This window comes from Trachinotus anak, unplaced genomic scaffold (assembly GCF_046630095.1).
Source record: "Trachinotus anak isolate AG129_WGS33_773 ecotype Australia unplaced genomic scaffold, CSIRO_AGI_Tana_v1 ptg000019l, whole genome shotgun sequence".
NCBI classification, from domain to species: domain Eukaryota; kingdom Metazoa; phylum Chordata; class Actinopteri; order Carangiformes; family Carangidae; genus Trachinotus; species Trachinotus anak.
In genome coordinates, this window is record NW_027273870.1 from 5,222,749 (window position 1) to 5,240,708 (window position 17,960).

At 40.7% G+C, this 17,960-nt stretch overlaps 1 protein-coding gene across 2 annotated transcripts; it reads right to left on the reverse strand.

Annotated features, from left to right (window-relative positions):
* Positions 1-697: 697 nt before the first annotated feature.
* cc2d1a (coiled-coil and C2 domain containing 1A) lies at positions 698-17,700 on the reverse strand. 2 transcript variants are annotated; one of them, XM_071503791.1, is made up of 29 exons: positions 17,442-17,700; positions 17,262-17,327; positions 17,053-17,122; positions 16,733-16,871; positions 16,492-16,595; positions 15,796-16,041; positions 15,355-15,670; positions 14,783-14,892; positions 14,594-14,666; positions 13,755-13,862; positions 13,496-13,623; positions 12,683-12,755; positions 12,475-12,608; positions 11,990-12,077; positions 11,776-11,852; positions 11,517-11,612; positions 10,625-10,747; positions 10,332-10,390; positions 9,449-9,565; positions 7,532-7,605; positions 7,400-7,458; positions 7,167-7,318; positions 6,949-7,039; positions 6,717-6,872; positions 4,613-4,744; positions 4,401-4,527; positions 4,212-4,288; positions 4,031-4,078; positions 698-3,930 (listed from the first exon to the last, which is right to left on the reverse strand). In XM_071503791.1, the coding sequence occupies exons 3-29, from the start codon at positions 17,107-17,109 to the stop codon at positions 3,898-3,900; spliced, it is 2,997 nt and encodes a 998-aa protein (XP_071359892.1). In that variant the 5' UTR covers positions 17,110-17,122; positions 17,262-17,327; positions 17,442-17,700; the 3' UTR covers positions 698-3,897. The 2 variants fall into 2 exon arrangements, with proteins under 2 accessions (XP_071359892.1, XP_071359891.1); XM_071503790.1 differs by lacking the exon at positions 17,442-17,700 and having other exon boundaries at positions 17,262-17,431.
* Positions 17,701-17,960: the final 260 nt, after the last annotated feature.

The following is a 17,960-nucleotide window of genomic DNA, read 5'->3' on the forward strand; positions in this document are numbered from 1 at the left end:
TACGTTATTAGCATAAGACCAGAGCCCCAGAGCTTCTCCCCAACAACAGCGAGCCCGGCTACAGAGAGAGGTCTATTTTTATCTCCCCTTTTATTGAGTTTAATTGACACTTTATTACCTCCCGTACATCCACTGCTGTGTGTGTAGGTAAATAACACCTATTGATGCAAAACTAACCTTTTTTTTTTTTTTTTTTTTTTTAAATAATTATATTATTTTCCATTTAAATATTTTTATTCTTTTATCAGCTTTTAAAAGTCCAGAGCAGTACTAAAGTGGGAACACATAAATGATTATAAAGCTTTGTTGAATGTTTTGTGTTGGCTAAGCATGACCAAATGTTTCTTTTGTTGGGAATCTACAAAACACACTTTTTTTTTTTTTTTTTTTTTTTGGTAGATCTGGGAGGAGTCCCCATGTAAAAAAGTGCTGTGAGCACCACCCACAGATACAGAGTAGAGCAGAATCCATTGTATAAAGCTATGTTTTAAGTAATCTTAATTTTCCAAAGCAGACTTCTGAAAACATGCCATCAATACAAAATCAGGTTTAAGCTCATAAAATTAAAAGCGTTAAAGTACAGAGCTGATAAAAACATGTGAAGTGTGTTTTCTGTGTTGGGCCATGATGTTGAACAATTAGTCTGAATGAGAGCAGTCTGGTCAGCGTTTATCAATCCACTGAAGATGACACAAGCTCAGAGCTGTTACCATTTTATTCATGTTTACACCAGCCTCATACACATGATAGTAAAGCCTCAACAATCAGGCTTTGATACATTCCCATTTTGAGCTGCACAACTCATCATGACTTACACTTGAAAATAGAGACAGAGTATACTATGCTGCATATTTACTGTATATACATATTATATTTATACTGATTGCCCTTACATGACTTAACAGATAAAAAAAAAAAATAGGTGTCATAGATTCAACAATAGCATCCTCCCAAGCCCAGATGAAAACATGTACTGCAGCTGATATATGACAGTAATGATGAACAATTTTTTTTTAAACTGGAGTGTAGTCGGCTTACAGAGTAGGGTAAACAAACTTAAAAAAGGAAAAAGAATGAGGAGTGCGTGGGGTGTGTTGTATATGTGGGGAAAGATTGTGAGTCAGCAGCAGGACAAACTTTAACAATATGTCCCTCTGCCCGGCTCCTGACCATCCAGCTACCACACTGCATGCTGATGAGCTCATTGCCATGACAACACGACAGCCTCAGAGGCTACGAGGTTACTCGAGGAGTGGGGTGATGTGGCAGGAGTGTGTGTGTGTGTGTGCGTTTGGGGTGAACTTTTACAGATTTTAACAGTAAACTGTTCACGCTACTAGATTGAAAGAAATGTTGCAGATTGTGTTTCCCTGAAATGCTGTTGAAACATGTGAGCGCTGCAACTCCAAGTTATATCAGAGCTCTGTGGTCGTGTTCGGTCTTCACTTGATTTAGTAAGTTTTTGTTAAAATGACCGTACCAATGGTTTTACACGTTTTAGTACAAATCACATACTTCACTTTTACACAGTTCACAGTTCATCTATTTCCAAACCATGTTGCTGTTTTAGAAATTATTTGTTTGATTGTTTTAATATTTTAAGCAAAAAATACCAAACACTCCAAAGTTCCAGCCTCTAAATTGTGAGTATATACTGCTTGTCACTGTTTTACATGATAGTAAACTGAATATCTCTGGGGTTCGGACTGGTAGTCAGACAAAACAAGCAATTTGAAGCTGTTGCCTTGGGTTTTAGGAAAAGGATTAATCAGTAATGAAAACAGTCATTAGTTGCAGCCCAACTCTTTTGTTCTTTGGTTCTCATTCAGTTCCATACAGAATGAAAAGCAATTAGCAGATCATTGAAATTTGATTGAATTGTGCAATCCATTGTGTGTACACAATTCAATGTTTGGCTCAAACTCAACCAAGTTTCAAGAGTCTGCTAAATAATTTTCATCCCACACGGAAATGAGTGGGAACCAACGGCTGCCAGGAAGAGTTGGAAAACTACACACAAAAATCCAAAACTGTGTCGCATGCATTTGCAAATTTGAGCAAAACTGTTATATGTACATGAGGTGAACTTAAGATGCTAAAAACTGCAAACACACAGGTATGGACTCTGAAGTGCCAACTCATATGAAGCTGAAGGTTATAATGTCACTATAATCAGAGATTCATCCATCTAAAAAAAAAAAAAAAAAAAAATCAGCTGATCAAAAGCACCATTTACAGAGAGTCAGAAGGTATCATCTCCTGACATAAAAATGACACAGGCTATGGAGAGCCACACCAGGTCAACTTTAACCAGGATTATTTGCTAATGGAGTGAGATGGTGGGTGGATTAGGGCAAACACATGATTCTCTGCTCTATCACGTGACCAAAAAACTATTAGTGGAGTTTACAGACATCATCCACACAGAGAGTTAAACATAAACATACAGTAAGGCTCATTTAAAGTAGTCTGCTACATCCTGCAATCAACGTGGATCAACAGAGTCTGCTCTCAGGTTATCAGGTTGTCAGACACATAGCGGAAACATCTGCCCAGAGCACTAAACAGAGCAGAGAATACATGGCAGCGATGTGACAAATGTGTAAATTTACTATAAAATTACAGTAAAAATAAAGGCGCAGTGTAGAGGGGAGTGACAGGGATGCCTATGACAGGGACATCTATGGGGGAGCAGAAATAGAAATGAGCAATTACCCAGCCTTACTGACAGAAATTGGGTTGTCTTCCTGTGGGCAGACTATTCAGCATCTGCTGTGCTGCCACTGGAGTGGGACAGAGTCTGTTTCTGTGAACTGCATACACCAAAATCTGTGGAAAATAGCAGAACACTGACGCAGCAGCTGCTAATTGTTTTCTAATCGACAGCTCAAAGAACTTAATATTGTATTAGAGTTTAAAGAAAATCCAAGTGGAGCAACATATTACTCAAGACTGAATAATCTCTGAACATATGAAATGGAATTAGTGTGAAGAAAGTCAAGATGAAGATGACAACAAAGAAGGAACAGCTGATGATGAAGCAGCAGCAGCAGCAATCCCTTAGCAGGGCTAAGCTTCTACCACATTCATGGCACGCTGTTAACACCCCCTCTCCCCAGCCCCAAAGGCGACTCTACGTCTGATCTAGTCGTCTCCTTGGTGACACAAACACTAATCCCTCATTATGGGATGTAGGCTGTAGCCCTGTTTTTTTATTCCCATATCACACCACTCCAAACGGAGCAGATTACTGTAATCTGGGAACACTGGAGCAGACAGATTAGATTAAGCTCATTACACACATAAAATATGGGAAAAGGGGTTAAAAACACCTCAGTCCATTGGTTAAACACACTTCAGGGCGAGCAAACACACACACGCGCGCACGCACACACATTTTTTGGTCATCACTGGACACCAAAGACTCTCTGAGCTGGTGTCAAATGTAAAATGTTAAGTCTTCTTACAGATCTCTTCATTAACAACTCTCAAAGGAAAGATGTAGAGTATATAAAAAAAAAAAATTAGAGTACAGGTGAGATCTGTAAAGCTGTACTTCAGAAGCACTTTTCTGTAGTGCCTTTCTTGTTTAAGTGCAAATAATGCTGCCTCTCCCTTCGCTTTTAACACATTTTAATGCATTTTAATTTGTGTCCCTTTGTAGTTACACATTTACTCTCAACTATTGTGGCAGGCAACAAACCACAAGTGACACAAGTTATATGATCGAAAGACAGAATTAGCAGGTCGGTTCATGCAGTTGTCATGGGCATGAGCGGCACAGCATCATGCTAATCGTGCTTAAAGTAGCAATTGTAGTGTCTGTATAATGAGTATGTATGAGACAGAAAGGTACGATATAACAGTCCTTCAGCCGAGTCTGCTCCCTTTCTCCTCTTATCCGGTCCGTTTCCTCTTCAGCGATTCCAGCTGAAGCAGAGAGAAAAAGAGGACGTTCAGTGCACTGCATAAATGCAAACATGAAGATGATTAAACATTCTTTTCCTTGGGAGTACATAGAAGCCCTTACCTCATTCTCTACCATCTTCAACCTGCCCAGTGAATCCTTGGCAGCGTCCTATAAAAAAAAAAAAAAAAAAAAAAAGAATGATAATTTTACATAAGTAAACACACACATACAAACTCACACACACACAAGTGAACAGCAACAGTGACATTGAAGTAACAGTGGACCTTGACCCTGCACTCACTCTGTTGCCTTGGGCAGAGTATTTCTTCACAGACTCAGCAAGTCCTTGGACGAAGCGTCGCAGCACACTTTCATATTCTACATGTGATGAAGGGACATGTGGGTTATGTGCTTCAGAAATTGAGATCTGTTAGTAAAGTACATACTGGTGTATATTCTGTTTGTGTGTGTGTGTGTGTGTGTGTGGTACCTGTCAGCAGAGCAGGGGAGGCTCGCTCTAGCTGTGCTTTCTGCCACTGCAGTCTGTGTGTGACCTCTTTGTGTTGATGGATGAGGTCAGACGGGGGATCCCGCCGATTCTTCCTGTACTCTGCAATCTGAGAGACAGGCGTGGTGACTGACGAGGTCTTCGCGCCTTCAGGCCATTATGAGTATCAGTATCAAATAAACGCACAAACATACCTTTCTCTCCAGCCGCTCCCTGTCATAGTTGAGGAGGCTGAAGCTGTGGAGTTTGTACTGTGGAGGAGAGTTGCTGGGATGACTGCTCCTGCTGCTCGCTTCATGTCTGGGTTTAGACCGAGGAGATGGAGCCTGATTCAAACAAACACACACACTGAGACTTCACTGAACTGACACATTCAATCTTTTTGTGCCAGTGGCCTTAGCTTTTGTCACTTCTGCATTTATAGGCCTTGCAAGGGGGGGCTGCAGGATGACTGTATATTAATCTGAGAGCAGCATTCCAGGTTCTAACTGAAAGCCAGGTTATCCTCGAAAAAAGATATTTTCTGTGATGTGTCTTGAATGATGTGTCGTACAGAATAGAAGTGTTTAAAGCTGGGGTGCACCTGCTGCCATAATTCAGGTTCCCATCAAAATTTAGTTCAAATTTTAACCAAATTTCCAGCAGAGAAAAATGCAATTTAATGTGTGTTTCCATCCATTAAACAATTGCAGAAGGAGCACAACAAGATAATGTAATTACAGAAATCAATCCTCAAAAGGTGGAAAACAATGTAGAAAACAAGACAGAAATGTGATATTTCTGTTTGTTTCATGTATTAATGTGAAGAAGGTTATTGTCTCCACATTGCTCTGCACAGATCTGGGGCCCAAACTTACACCCAGCGCAAAGTAGTGAAAAGCACAACAAACACAACAAACCAACAAAAACCTGGTCTTAAGTCAACAGTGAAGTATTTCACTGTTATTTTAAGCGCAGAGTGGATACACTTTGCCTGTAAGGCACAAGCAGAGTTTGCAGACAATGTGCTTCAGATGTTTGGATAAGTCAGGTGGAACATTACAATACAGCCTCAGAAGGTCAGAGCAATGTTTGTGACATACTGTGTGTTGCGCAACACTGTCATGCGTCATGGATGATGAGGCTCTGCAGAGAAGCGATGTCTTACTACCTGGTAAATCCGCCACAGTGATTCCCATTTATCACCTAAATTTGTTCCACCACAGTTTCATAACGACCTGAAGATTTATTCACTCTTCTCATAATATAATAGAGAAGATGTCTAACATTGTGATGTGCGCCGTTACTGATTCACTCAGACGTTCCTTGCCCCTTCGTGCGCGCAGAGATGCTGCGTGTGTGTGTCTAGACAACCACTGGTCAGTCACAATATGTAATCAACACGGCAAAGACAGAAACTCATTCTGTGTGAAACACTGCACCATTATAATAGCAATCCACCAAGGTGGCCTGGCTTCTAAAGGGAGATGGCACTCTGATTGGTTTATTGTATGTTACACACAAAATGCTCCAATGAATAACTAAGTAAAACCCTTTTGCACCTGGTGCAGTGACCATTTTTTCTACCATTAAAATAGAAAATGTGATATGGATATGAACTAAATGCACTTGCATCATGTGCTTTAAACCGTGCACTATGCACTGTTAAAACAGAGCCCCTGATGTTTTTGCCTTTTATCATCTCTACAGTGGAAGTTTCAGCGACTAATAATGCACATGCTTCATGTATGTCATGATTTATTTGTTAAGTGTGTTTCCATTGTACTTTGTGGCATTTTGTTTTTAATGATACTCCACTTTAGCCAAGTGTAAAAACTTTTTACTTACTTTGTCAAATGCAAATTGAAAAAGCACATAGAAATATGTGGATGGATACACACTTGTAGAGATGGGCAAGATGTGATAATTGTTGACTTGTGGATAAAGCTGCACAGTTTAGAACCATCTCCCCTCGAAGGCATTCATGGTGCAGCACTTACTTAGACAGAGAAAAGTGGAAGTGGTTGTAAAATTTTGGGATGCTGCCCCCAGTCACAAATTCAGAGAGGTGTGTGGTGGGGTTTCAGACAATTATGACTATCCAATTTTCAGGATGGCATGCTGCACGGAGACATCACACAACAAGATCCTGAGGACAAACATGATCTGTCCAGCTAGAACCTTTGGAGACGTTTACATAATCTCTCTGTGACTTCTGCAGGAATCCCACTCAGACTCAAAGACAGGGATTTGCGCTGCTTTGGTTTCCTTCCACAGTCAACACACATGCAAGTCAGGTAAACAGCGAACTCTACTCACGCGTTCCCTCTGCTTCTCTGGAGGAGAAAGGGAGGAGACTGGTTCGAGCACCAGCCACTTCTCTGTCACTGGCTGGAGATCAGCCCCTGATAAAGGCTCCCTGATCTTCACCCTCACCTCCAACTTGCCACCTGTGGCCTTACGTCCATCCATCACCTATGAAATACTCTGTTAGACAGATCCGCCCCTACATGTGTGTATGCATTTGTGTTTTCATGTCATTAAAACTTACCTCTATGATCTCTCTGATGTCACAGTGGTTTTCTAGAGCCTCTAGCTTCAGCTGAGCTGTGCCCACTGCTTTGTCTGTCTTAAACAAGCCACTGTAAAAACACACAGAGGAGAATACAACTGATGAAGCTACAACAGACATGACATTCAAGGCATAAATGATGCAGATGAGCAGGGAAGCTTCTGCCTATATGGCCTCAAAGCAGTTGTGGTTTTTACCCTTTGTGGATGATTTCAAACTTGATGCCTTTGGATTGGACGACGCGTTTAAAGCCTCGATGGTTACGGTTGATGTTGAGTTTGAATTGCTCTTTAAACTCTGGACTGTTGGTGTTCTTTACTGTGCTGGTTTTGTCCCTCTGAGCCTCCTCCTACACACACACAGAAAACATAAATGAATTACATTCATATAAACATCCATAATCTCTCTGCTGAGTGTGAAAGATTCTTACCGCACTGGGAAAAGGAAACTCAAATTTCACACTTGCATCCAGGTCGGTAGGTGAGACACCTGAAGGCAGAGAGGTAGGTGTGAGTGCACATGCGTTTGACACTGGATGCCTGGTTATTTAAGACTTTCCTACCTGAGGGAGCTGGTAGGTTGATGCCTTTGATTATGTACAGCATCAGGTCATTAGAAGTCAGCTGGGAGTTTATCCTAGAGAACAAACACAGGGGTCACGGTCATTCAGAGTGGAGATCAAGAGTGACACAAACCAGTCAGCATCACTGAGAGCAACTGTGACTGTTGAATTAGTCACTGCCAGAGTCACCTAGCTGTAAGCTTGGTATGATACTGGAGCCGAGCCAGAGTGAGTCACAGTGAGTCACTCTGACTCATCTACTGCCCTAGTCAGGGAAAGCAATCCTTTTGTTGTCTGAAAAACTCCAACAGTTGAAGCAGTGTTGAGAATTAAATATAAAGGAAGAGATTCGTGTCGTCTAATAAAATGCAAAGATCACAATTTTCTGAAATGACAATAAAAAAAGCATTTTGATGATCAATTGAATGGTTATTATTTTCCATGTGGGGGTGGGACATTGACGTAACAACAGAATGCACATCAGAAAAAAGTTTCATGAACTGCTGGAAACCGTTAGTTGTCACAAAAAAAGGAGTCATGAGTAAACTCAGTCACCTGGGATGAGACAGTTGAGCAGCAAGCCCTGGTCATTACATGAGAACCTGATTTATACTAGATTTCTGAAGCAAACATATCAATATTTGTGAATCATGAAGATATATCAGTTGGTATTCTTCTTTTTAACAGTGGCAAACAATTATATTAGAGATCCTGCAACATTTTACAATTAAATAAACTTAAACATATAAACTAGTTAGTGTTGTCTGTTGAACAAGTTATGTAATGGCAACACTGTTTCCAAATTCCAATAACACATCTTTTGCATTTATGCACTGTAATCTCTTGTTATTTGCTGACTGACATTGCAAACAATAAATACTGTATAAAGTCAGTTAATCTTGGCTGACACACTGACCCCACTGATTAGTTAGTCATGCTCTACATTACACGCAAGTAAAAGGAAACAGGATTTCTGGGAGTGAACTCTCATAAAAGCAGCTGTGAACCCCATCACCACTTCAGCTAGTTTTTAGATTTTAACAGATGCCTGTGTGGTTAAGGTTAAAAGAAATCTCTGCCAGTTGGCTCAAGTCAGGTTTCCATCCAAATGTAGTACAAATTTTGCCTCAAATTAGCAGAAGGAAATGCAAATTAATGTGTTCAATAATTAATAAATAATTGCAGAAGAAGGAGTACAACTAGATGAAATAATTAAAAAAGTGCCAGTCAAACCTCAAAAGGTGGCAAACAACACAGAAAACATGACGGAAATATGATATTTCTGTTTGTTTCATGTATTCATTTGAGGAATGTTACAGTCTCCTCATAATACACCAACTTTTCCTCCTCAGCAAAGTGTATAAATTGTTTTGATGTTGATCTGACAAGCACTTCATTTAGAGCACACTGACCTTCTGACATTTGTTTCATCACAGATACGACAATCTGATTTTTGATGATAAGAATTCTTGTGAAAAGCTTTCACATTGGACACTAAAATATTAACTTTTATAGTAAGTAAAATAAGAATTTGGCTATTTATTGGGCAGTGAAGCAGCTCTGTGAGGCTGTGCTTACACACAGCTGTGCTTTGAGATTAATACTATTGGACAAAGTAAAATTTTGACCTGATATTGACTTTACCAAATGTCACTGCAGCATGACCAATAGCTGTCAAGATATTTCAATAAAGGCTAAAAATGTAAACCTGCAGGTGGCACTAGGAGGATCACCAGAGTCGATAGAATTCATCCTCTGGGGCTTGTGAATGAGATATTTCAGTTTGGATTGAAGTAGTGGACCGAAAGACTCACTGACACCCCATCCTTAGATCACTGAATGCTAGCTTTGCTAAAAAGAACAGATTTCAGAAAATCATCGGTCGTGAATTAAAACACATCTGAGTTTGTTGCTGACTTGATAGTGTTGAAGGTCCTCTCCTCTGTGCGGCACTTAGGGACTGGGTGGCCTTTAGCGTGGGCTTTCTTCAGTATCTCTATGTTCTTCACACACTCCTCAACCAGCTTCTCAAACCTGGTGAGAGACAGAAATGGTCCTAACACACAAATGCTCAAACATATCTCATCCTGAGGTCTTATAGGTTGTGTTATTTCTGATGTATCAAGTGTTTGATTTTTGTACAAATGGCAGTCATAGCACACCAAAACCTCTATCATCTAAAACCAACACACGTATTCTTGCATTTTAAAAATTTGGATCACACAAAAAAGTTGAGAGCATCATCTGTGAAAATAAAATTTGTTGTCATGAGCCAATGACAATATTTTCAGAGCATCAATGAGAAAGAAGGCAGCAATGCGGATCCTCCAGGGATACCAAAAAGTGTAATATATGATGTGTAATATATGATGTTAAATGTATATCAACTATGTGAAAAATTAAGTGAAGAAAAGTGCAAAATATGCAGCGTGACATGAGAAAAACACTGTATGGATAAAGACATTAAAATCACAGTCCATGTTGTCACACAGACAGCATCCTCCACACTGTTTAATTGCATAAATTAATTAGTATATAAATTGAAGATATTTTTTAAATGTATATTAACCTGCTGATTCATTTAGTGGGTAAAAATATCAAGCATTTGTTTCTGAAATATGAAATTTGTTTTTTTGCTGGCTGGCTGTGATCATTTGATGGTGAGAAAAAAGTAACACTGTTACACTTGCATTTATCTCACATTCTAGCAACAGAAAAGGAGCAGGTGTTAAATTCCATCATGGCTGCAGATAACAAACCTAATGAAATTATAAATATACACATGAAAAATGTCTCTTACTTCAGAGCCTCAGCCACATTGCCAAACTGTATGAACTTCTGAGAATGGTCCAGACATTTCTGTAGGTCAAGATACAGAACAAAAGAGGGTGTGGGTAAGAAAACAGACAATAGCAAAAGACAAGACACAGATCAACGTGTCTATTTAAAAAGCTGCACAACTGGAAAAGTGACAAGCAAGCTTTAAGGCCATGATCACAACTATTGTATTATATCCACATCAGTGTAAGCTGATCACCAATGCACATCAAAATTTAAGAGGTGCACTTCTGTATGAAATGTGCATTTCCTGACCTCGTGCTGCTTTTGTAAAAGATCCATGAGACCATGGTACTTTTCACTGGAGCGAGGGGAGAGAGGGGAGGTACGGGAACGAGAGAGCGAATAATCCTCCTCACCCACTGGCGCGCTGGGAATCTGTCAGGAAGGAGACAAATGACACATTTAAAAAAAAAAAAAATCTGAGACATAAAACAAGAACAAGGCGGCACTCAGAGAACTCCAACTTCTAAGGTGAAACAGATCTCCAACTTGCTGTTCTGCCAAGACACGTGCAGTAACTACTCAACAACTTCAATTAAAAACTAAATAGATTTTTTGACCCTACACATTTTTAGAACCCCAGCTCCAGCTTCCACCAAAATCTAATCAACTGGTCCTCTGTTTCCTATCTGCCCATCTCTCCAGTAGAAATTATAAATATCTGTTTCTTAGCTTGTGCGACATCCTACTGACTGACAAGAAGACAAACTAACAGAGGCACTGGCATAATATTCTTCATAATTAGACTGTGGGGCTGAGGCAGAGAGAAATACATGGGTTTTATGAAGCAGGGATGAATAAAAGTGAGGGAAAATGAAAGAGCGTCATATGGGATAAGTGGCAACTAGATGAAATATGTGTAGTGGAATGATGCTGAAAATATGCAGAGACACACACACACACACACACACACACACACACAGGTGTAGACACAAATACACAGATGTGAGACCCTGATGAACACAAAGGTGTTTTGATTTCACCCTGTGTTTCCTTCCTATTGTCTTGTATTTTCGTCACATTTTGTGTTAACGCACCTCACACATTCAGTTGCTCCTGTGAAAACATTGTCAAAACACACATACAAACTTGCTCTGTATCTTCTCGTATGTTACTATTTGGCACGTGAGAATATATTTATAACCTTGGTGATATCAACAGGCAGGCCAGACTTGGCAGCGGTGATCATGGGGTCCAGTCCCTTGGCATGTCTGAGGTGCTGCGCTGCTCCTGTCATATCCTACAAACAACCAAACAGCAGCAGGCGAATCAATCAATCAAACCATAGCAACACAACATTTGTTCCAACACTCAACAAAAAAAAAGATAGGACAGAATCTATCTAAAGCAAAAAAAAGAAAAAAAGAAAGGTGAATTAAAAAAAAAAAAAGTCCACAGTTCACCTTCATCTGTTTGGAGCGCAGTGCTGCACGCAAAAATGCCTGTCGCCTTAGCAACAGGAAATCCACTTGCTGCTGGGCTACAAGGATAATTAAGAGGAAAAAAAAAAGTGAAACTCTGCCTCTTGTAACTCTCAAACACTTATGACACATTCTGTATGTGTAGGCAGGCAGGAGCACATGTGCGTGTCCGTGCACAAACCCACACTGAACACACCTTTAGGTCCCAGTTTCAGAGCTGAGGAGCCTCCGGGAGCCTGCGGAGCTGGAGACTTGGCTTTTTGGGCAGGTGGCCGCACTGCAGGCTACAGAGAAGGAAAATGAGGGATTAGGATCATCAGACAAATGTAATGAACATAAAAAATTTAAGTGCAGTATTGTCCTATTAAAACTGCCTCAGCTTGAGACATTTGTGAGTTTGATTTAACATTTTCAACATTTTTTATTGAACAGCTAAGACTTAAATATATTCAACACAGGATTACAGTTTCTCTAAATTACCGCATTAATATATTTGATTACAAGCACAAAGGTAATACAATAGGCAGGAGGTCCAGTCGAAAAAACAGTCCTGATTGAATAACCTGCCACAGAATCTGGCATGACACACGATAAAACATTTCTAAGTTTAGCCTTGGCTGCACAATAACAATTTGACCATTTGTTTGAGCCTTTGTTTGTTTATTTAATTATTTTTTTAACCTTGGCAGCCTCAGTTGGACCATCCTCTTCGTCATCTTCTGCGTCTGCATCCTGATTAGCTATCTTCATAGCTGTTTCCAGGACACCCATCAAGTTCTGCTGACCCCCCTCTGAGCCCTGGAGTGGCGGACAGCCTGGAGGAGCAACACACACATGAATTCACTTTCTAGAAGCAAATCCTGAAACACACCTGGATTCGGAAAGTTACCTGGTGGCACAGGTAGATCAGATAAGCTGACAGGTCGTCCAGCTTTGTGAGCTCTGATGGCATCCTGGTATTGCTGTTAAGAAAGGAGGAGATGATTGATCAATCTGTGTGATAGACAATGCAGGCCTTAACTGATATAATCCGTGTTCTTGTTTTTTTTAAGACATGGGATCTCCCCAGTTTTCCATTCCCACCCCACTCAAACGCAAACACAAGTGGGGTCAACCAAAAAACACTGTGGCATTCATACATATGAAACTAAACGGGACAAATTAACAATACAATACTGAGAGAAAGTACAAAAGCCTAACTCCCACATGGAAATCAATGTCATCAATTTGATTCCACTCCTACCAAAGCAATATACTTGCCCTACAACTACTTCTTGTCCTTTCTTTCAAGGTTTTATCTGTTTACCCTGCCTCAGCTGAATCAGCTTCATTCAGAGGTTTCCTGTTTTTTTGCACGGTGCTTTTTTCAACACTCCTCAGAGAACAACACAGATGTTATTGCAGTTATTCTGGTAGGTGAAATGAGCAACAGTAGTAGTTAGAGTCAAAGCAAAGGAGGGTATTTCCAGTCAAAATAAAGTGAGTCACACCAGTTATTTAGGGGACTAAGTCAAACACACAACTGAACAACAGCACAGAGACAGGTATACACAGTGCATCATAGATATCTGTATTATTGAGAATATCTAATGGCTTGTTTGATTTAGTGTCAGCAGTAAGTTTGCATGATACTATCATATTTTTTGGAAAACCTTTTTCACTAACATCCTTCAGGTATATTGTGAGTGGATGGTGTATGTACCTTGACGATGCGCTGGTGCATGCGAGCCTTACGATCATCTCCTTTGGTCTTGGCTCCCTCTGCTGCTGACTTGTAAATGTCCATCCTCTGCTGCAGGGCTTCTGCCAGACTGCTGGGAGCAGGCAGGTCTTCGCAGAACACACACACACACACACACACACACACACTTTATTTTTAAGTTCCATAAATTCCTCTTTTTTTAAATCATTTGCATATGCCAATTAGTCAGAAGAAAGGATCCTGGCTCCTGGGGTCTTACCTGCGGTGGCCATCTGGGTGGGTGCAGGAGCAGCCGGAGCAGCGGGGGCAGCAGGCTTAGAGGAAGACTGAAGAGGAGGAGGTGCACAGTTTTCTGCTACTACATCTCCTGCAGATGATCAGACATCAGAGGAGAGTTGGACATGAGATATTATCATCTAATCAGGCAAGCAGAAGAAATAAGAGACACTAACATGCAACCAATAGCAACTGAAACATCACAGACATCTCTGAAAAAATGAAAAGTTTAAATTCATTCAGTGAGATGAGACTTTCGCACTTTGAAGTCCTTTGAAATTTACTCTACCCAAGTTCAATATTTACTCATGGGGTATAAGAATCAACCAGTCCAGCTAACCAGCAGTAGTTTTAAATTAAAAATAAACGAAAACTGCGATCTAACCAAATTCACTGATATTCATGAGATTAAACAACTTCAATTTCAGAAACATTAATTGTACCTATGGCACGAAGATGTAAGATAAAATTATGGTTTCTTGAGAATAAAACTTATTTTCTTATTTCAACATTTTCTCTTATTAGCATTCAGCACAAGCTTGAGGCTCTGCAGAGATGTCTGAAGACCGTGCAAGGAAGACTGTAAGCTAGAAGTGGCTTGGAGTTTGAGCGATGTCTACACAAAAGAGTATCATCTGTATAAGAATGGATATCATGAGTGCGTGCTGAAGTAATAATAGTGTTTACAGAATGGATACCAATTTTAATAGCTCAATTAGCCATGAGGGAAAAACTTTTCTGTAAAGAAAATAAGGCTACAGAGGGTGTGTAATCAAAACAAAAGTCAAAAATGAAAGGTCCCTTGTAAGAGATTACACTGACCAGGAGGGGGAGGTAGTGAGCTCAGATCGACCGGTTTCCCTCCGTCCAGTGCCTCCACCAGCATGTCCAGCTTCTACATAAATGCAAGTCAACGTTATCATGATCTACTTCCTCGCAGAGGTGTTATATATAAACACACTTACAGAGAAAAACTTTTCCAAGTGATAAAACTGAAATTGCTTGTGTTACCTTGGCAGTGAGGTAGTGTTGTTTGGCCTGGTCAATGTCTCCGCTCTGTTTGGCGTTTATGGCGGCCAACTTATACTCCCTCTGTCTGGACAACACTGCCTGTTTCAGTTCTGAATGGAGCAAAGGCATAAAGAATTATGTGGTGGCTGTTTGTTGTTTTTGACAATGATGGTTGTAAAATAAATGTCAATAAATTAATCAGTAAGTTAGCCAATGTAATATAAAATACATATGCCTATTTACCAAAGCCAAAAGAAATGTATTAAATCACTATCTGATCAGCAGGTAAAGGTATTCAATTTAACGCAGGAAAGCAAGCAACTTCTGAATGACAACAACAGTAGACTTATATTAAGTGGAAAATTTAATATATACTTATGTGTTTCACACTTTTGTGACACTTGACCTTGACACTTCACAAGGCTACTGGGAAAATTTATGAACAATTAATGCAGAAACAAAGGTAATTCCAAAGGGTTCACATATTTTGCCACTGTACATCCAGGCCACAGTACAGAGAAGCTGAATGGATGTCCACAGAGTACTCTGTATGTCATCATGTGTGTGTTTACCTGAGTGCTGTGCATCAGGCTGGCTGGGAGTGAGTGGAGAGATCACAGGTGTCTCTGGGGTGATGGCAGCAGCAGGCTTTTGGGGTGGGATCAGATGGAGTGGTTTCGCATTAGGAGCTGGTGGTGGAGCCTCCCTCAGAGGTTTCTGATTGGTGGGAGGAGGTGGCATCAGTGCTGGTTCTGGCAGTTCTCGCTCCTTGACTGGTTCAGACGCTGTGGTGACGTTGGAATTTCCACCCAGAGCAACGGGAGGTGGCATCTCCTCTTCATTGACTGGTTTTCCTTTCTTGACAGATGTTAACATGGACTGTAGTGTCTAGGTTTGAAGAAGACAGGAAGACTTAGACACATACAAAAAATTACATTTCAGAAATTTCAAAACATTTGAATGCGAGAAATGATGGGAATCAACTTGGACTGAGATTTCTCTCTCCATTTTACCTTTAATCCGCGGTCATATCGTCGAACTTTACTGGTCTCTCCTGCAGCTTTGGCATTAGACATGGCAGTCTTATACATTTCAATACGCTCCAGTAGGCGGGACTCCAGCCCAGTTGCACCACTGGGAGCACCAGGAGGAACAGAGTGGGATGTGACGCTCACTTTGGGAGCAGTCGGCGTGACAGCAGGAGGCGTGGGAGCAGGGGTTTCTTCCTCCTCATCCTCCAACACCTCATTCAGTTCTGCCTATGTATGGAGACACGGATGTATGCAGTCAAGGAACATCCTGACATTTAAAGCAATTCAACAGCTTTGCAATATTATATTAAGGTGGAATAAAAGGGAATAGGGTTGCAACTGACAATGATTGTTCTCATTTAATAGTTTTGTCTGTGAAATATCAAAAAACAGGGTTGTGACAATGTCTCAGAGCCCAAAATTACATCTACAATGTTTTTTGTACGACCAAAATATCTCCAAAACATGAAGAGATTGAGTTTACTCTCATGCAGTACATGGAGAAAAGCAGCAACTCCTTACACAGGAGAAGCCGGGACAAGCAAATGACATCTGGTAGTTTTGCTTGAAAAATAAAACATAAGAGTTTCTAATTAATTTTCTTACAGCTCATCAATTCATCGACTAACTGTCTCAGCTCTAAAAAAGGATAAGAGAGGTGTGAGTACTGTATATTACCAGCAGATCTTCATCATCCAAATCTTCATCCCCTATTTCTTCATCATCCAGGTCTTTCATGCAAAGAGCTGCCATTCGCTCTATTTCAGCCATGTGCACAGGAGCTGAACAAAGACAAAGAAATGAGAGGAGGTTTGAAATCATACACGCGATATAACATTTTGAGCACTAGCATGGATGAGACTGGGAAAAAAAACTGGTCCACACTGGGAAAGAAATGAGTGACTCCTGTCTTTCTCACCTCTCCCTTCACCTCTCTTCCCCTGTGATCTCCCTCCTCCTCCTCCCCCCACCAGATTCATCAGCTCTGCCTCCAGCTCTTCATCATTCCCCTCATCGTCCATCCCTCCATCCGGGGACAGATCAAGGAGCAGTCCCATCTGAGACACAGACACACAGACAGAGAGAGAGACAGAGACAGAGAGAGACAGAGACAGAGAGACAGAGAGAGAGAGAGAGAGAGAGAGAGAGAGAGAGAGAGGTGCTGAATCATACCTGCGGTTGACATATAAACAGTAGACATAATCCACATATCTCATTATCAGACACGATCGGTGTTACCTGTTTGGCTCGGGCTGCCCCTTGACCCCGGGGAGGGGGGTTCCGACTGCGACTCATGGACTCTTACTACCTGAAAGTTAAAAAGAGCCCCCCTTTTTTCAACTGTATTGTAGCGAGTTAGCCTCTCTGTTCGTGTTAGCTAACAGCTTAAACAACATGCAACACAGTTCTCGCAGCTAATGAATGTGCAGACAGGCTCTTTAATTTACCTCGTCAGCTTCACGCACCGTGCTGTCGGTGTTGCAGCTTGTCGAGTCGGTTGTTCTGGTCGAATACTGCTCAGACACAAGAGGAGAAAGAGCAGGTGTATTTATGGAGACAGGAATATATTCTGCTTAGTTCGAGAGCTGTCAAAACAAGAATGGTAAGCTGTGGAATTTACTTCCTACATTGAGTCGCCAATGGCAACGCACATCGCGCTTTACGGCTAGACGACACACGCCCGCTACTGACGTAAACGTAGACGTAACGTTACGTCTCTGGAGTGTACGGCTCAGTTGGGCAGTTGTGGTATGACCGTGGGAAAACAGCAAAACAAAACTTTATTACTGTCTACAAGTTACTGGAGATTCGTCCAATCAGCATAAATTAGTTATTTGAAGCTCAGCAAGAACACTCAGTACACAGGCCATATCATTAGCTTTCCTCTTTGAGTAAGTGTAACTTTTTGCTGTTAGCTAGCTAAGAAATATATTCAGTGTTTTGAGAAAACAATGTCATTAAGAATTGATAGTTGGTGGGAAACTGTATGTTTGAGCTATGTTAACTTTTATTAAATTAACTTTTTCTTTCTTAGGAAGAGGAGATGGCCAAAGGTAAAGGGAAGATCAACAGCAGTGGTAAAGGAGATGTTTATGTCACATAATATGGATTAAGTAAATTACTAATTCAGTTTGATGTACAGTGTT

Coding starts and splice junctions, on each gene's coding strand:
- cc2d1a (XM_071503791.1), bottom strand. CDS start 17,109: ATGAGTCGCAGTCGGAACCCCCCTCCCCGGGGTCAAGGGGCAGCCCGA. Junction 11,853..11,989: donor TCTGAAACTGGGACCTAAAG/GTGTGTTCAGTG, acceptor TTATCCTTGTAG/CCCAGCAGCAAGTGGATTTC. Junction 9,566..10,331: donor AATGTGGCTGAGGCTCTGAA/GTAAGAGACATT, acceptor GTCTCTCACCAG/GTTTGAGAAGCTGGTTGAGG.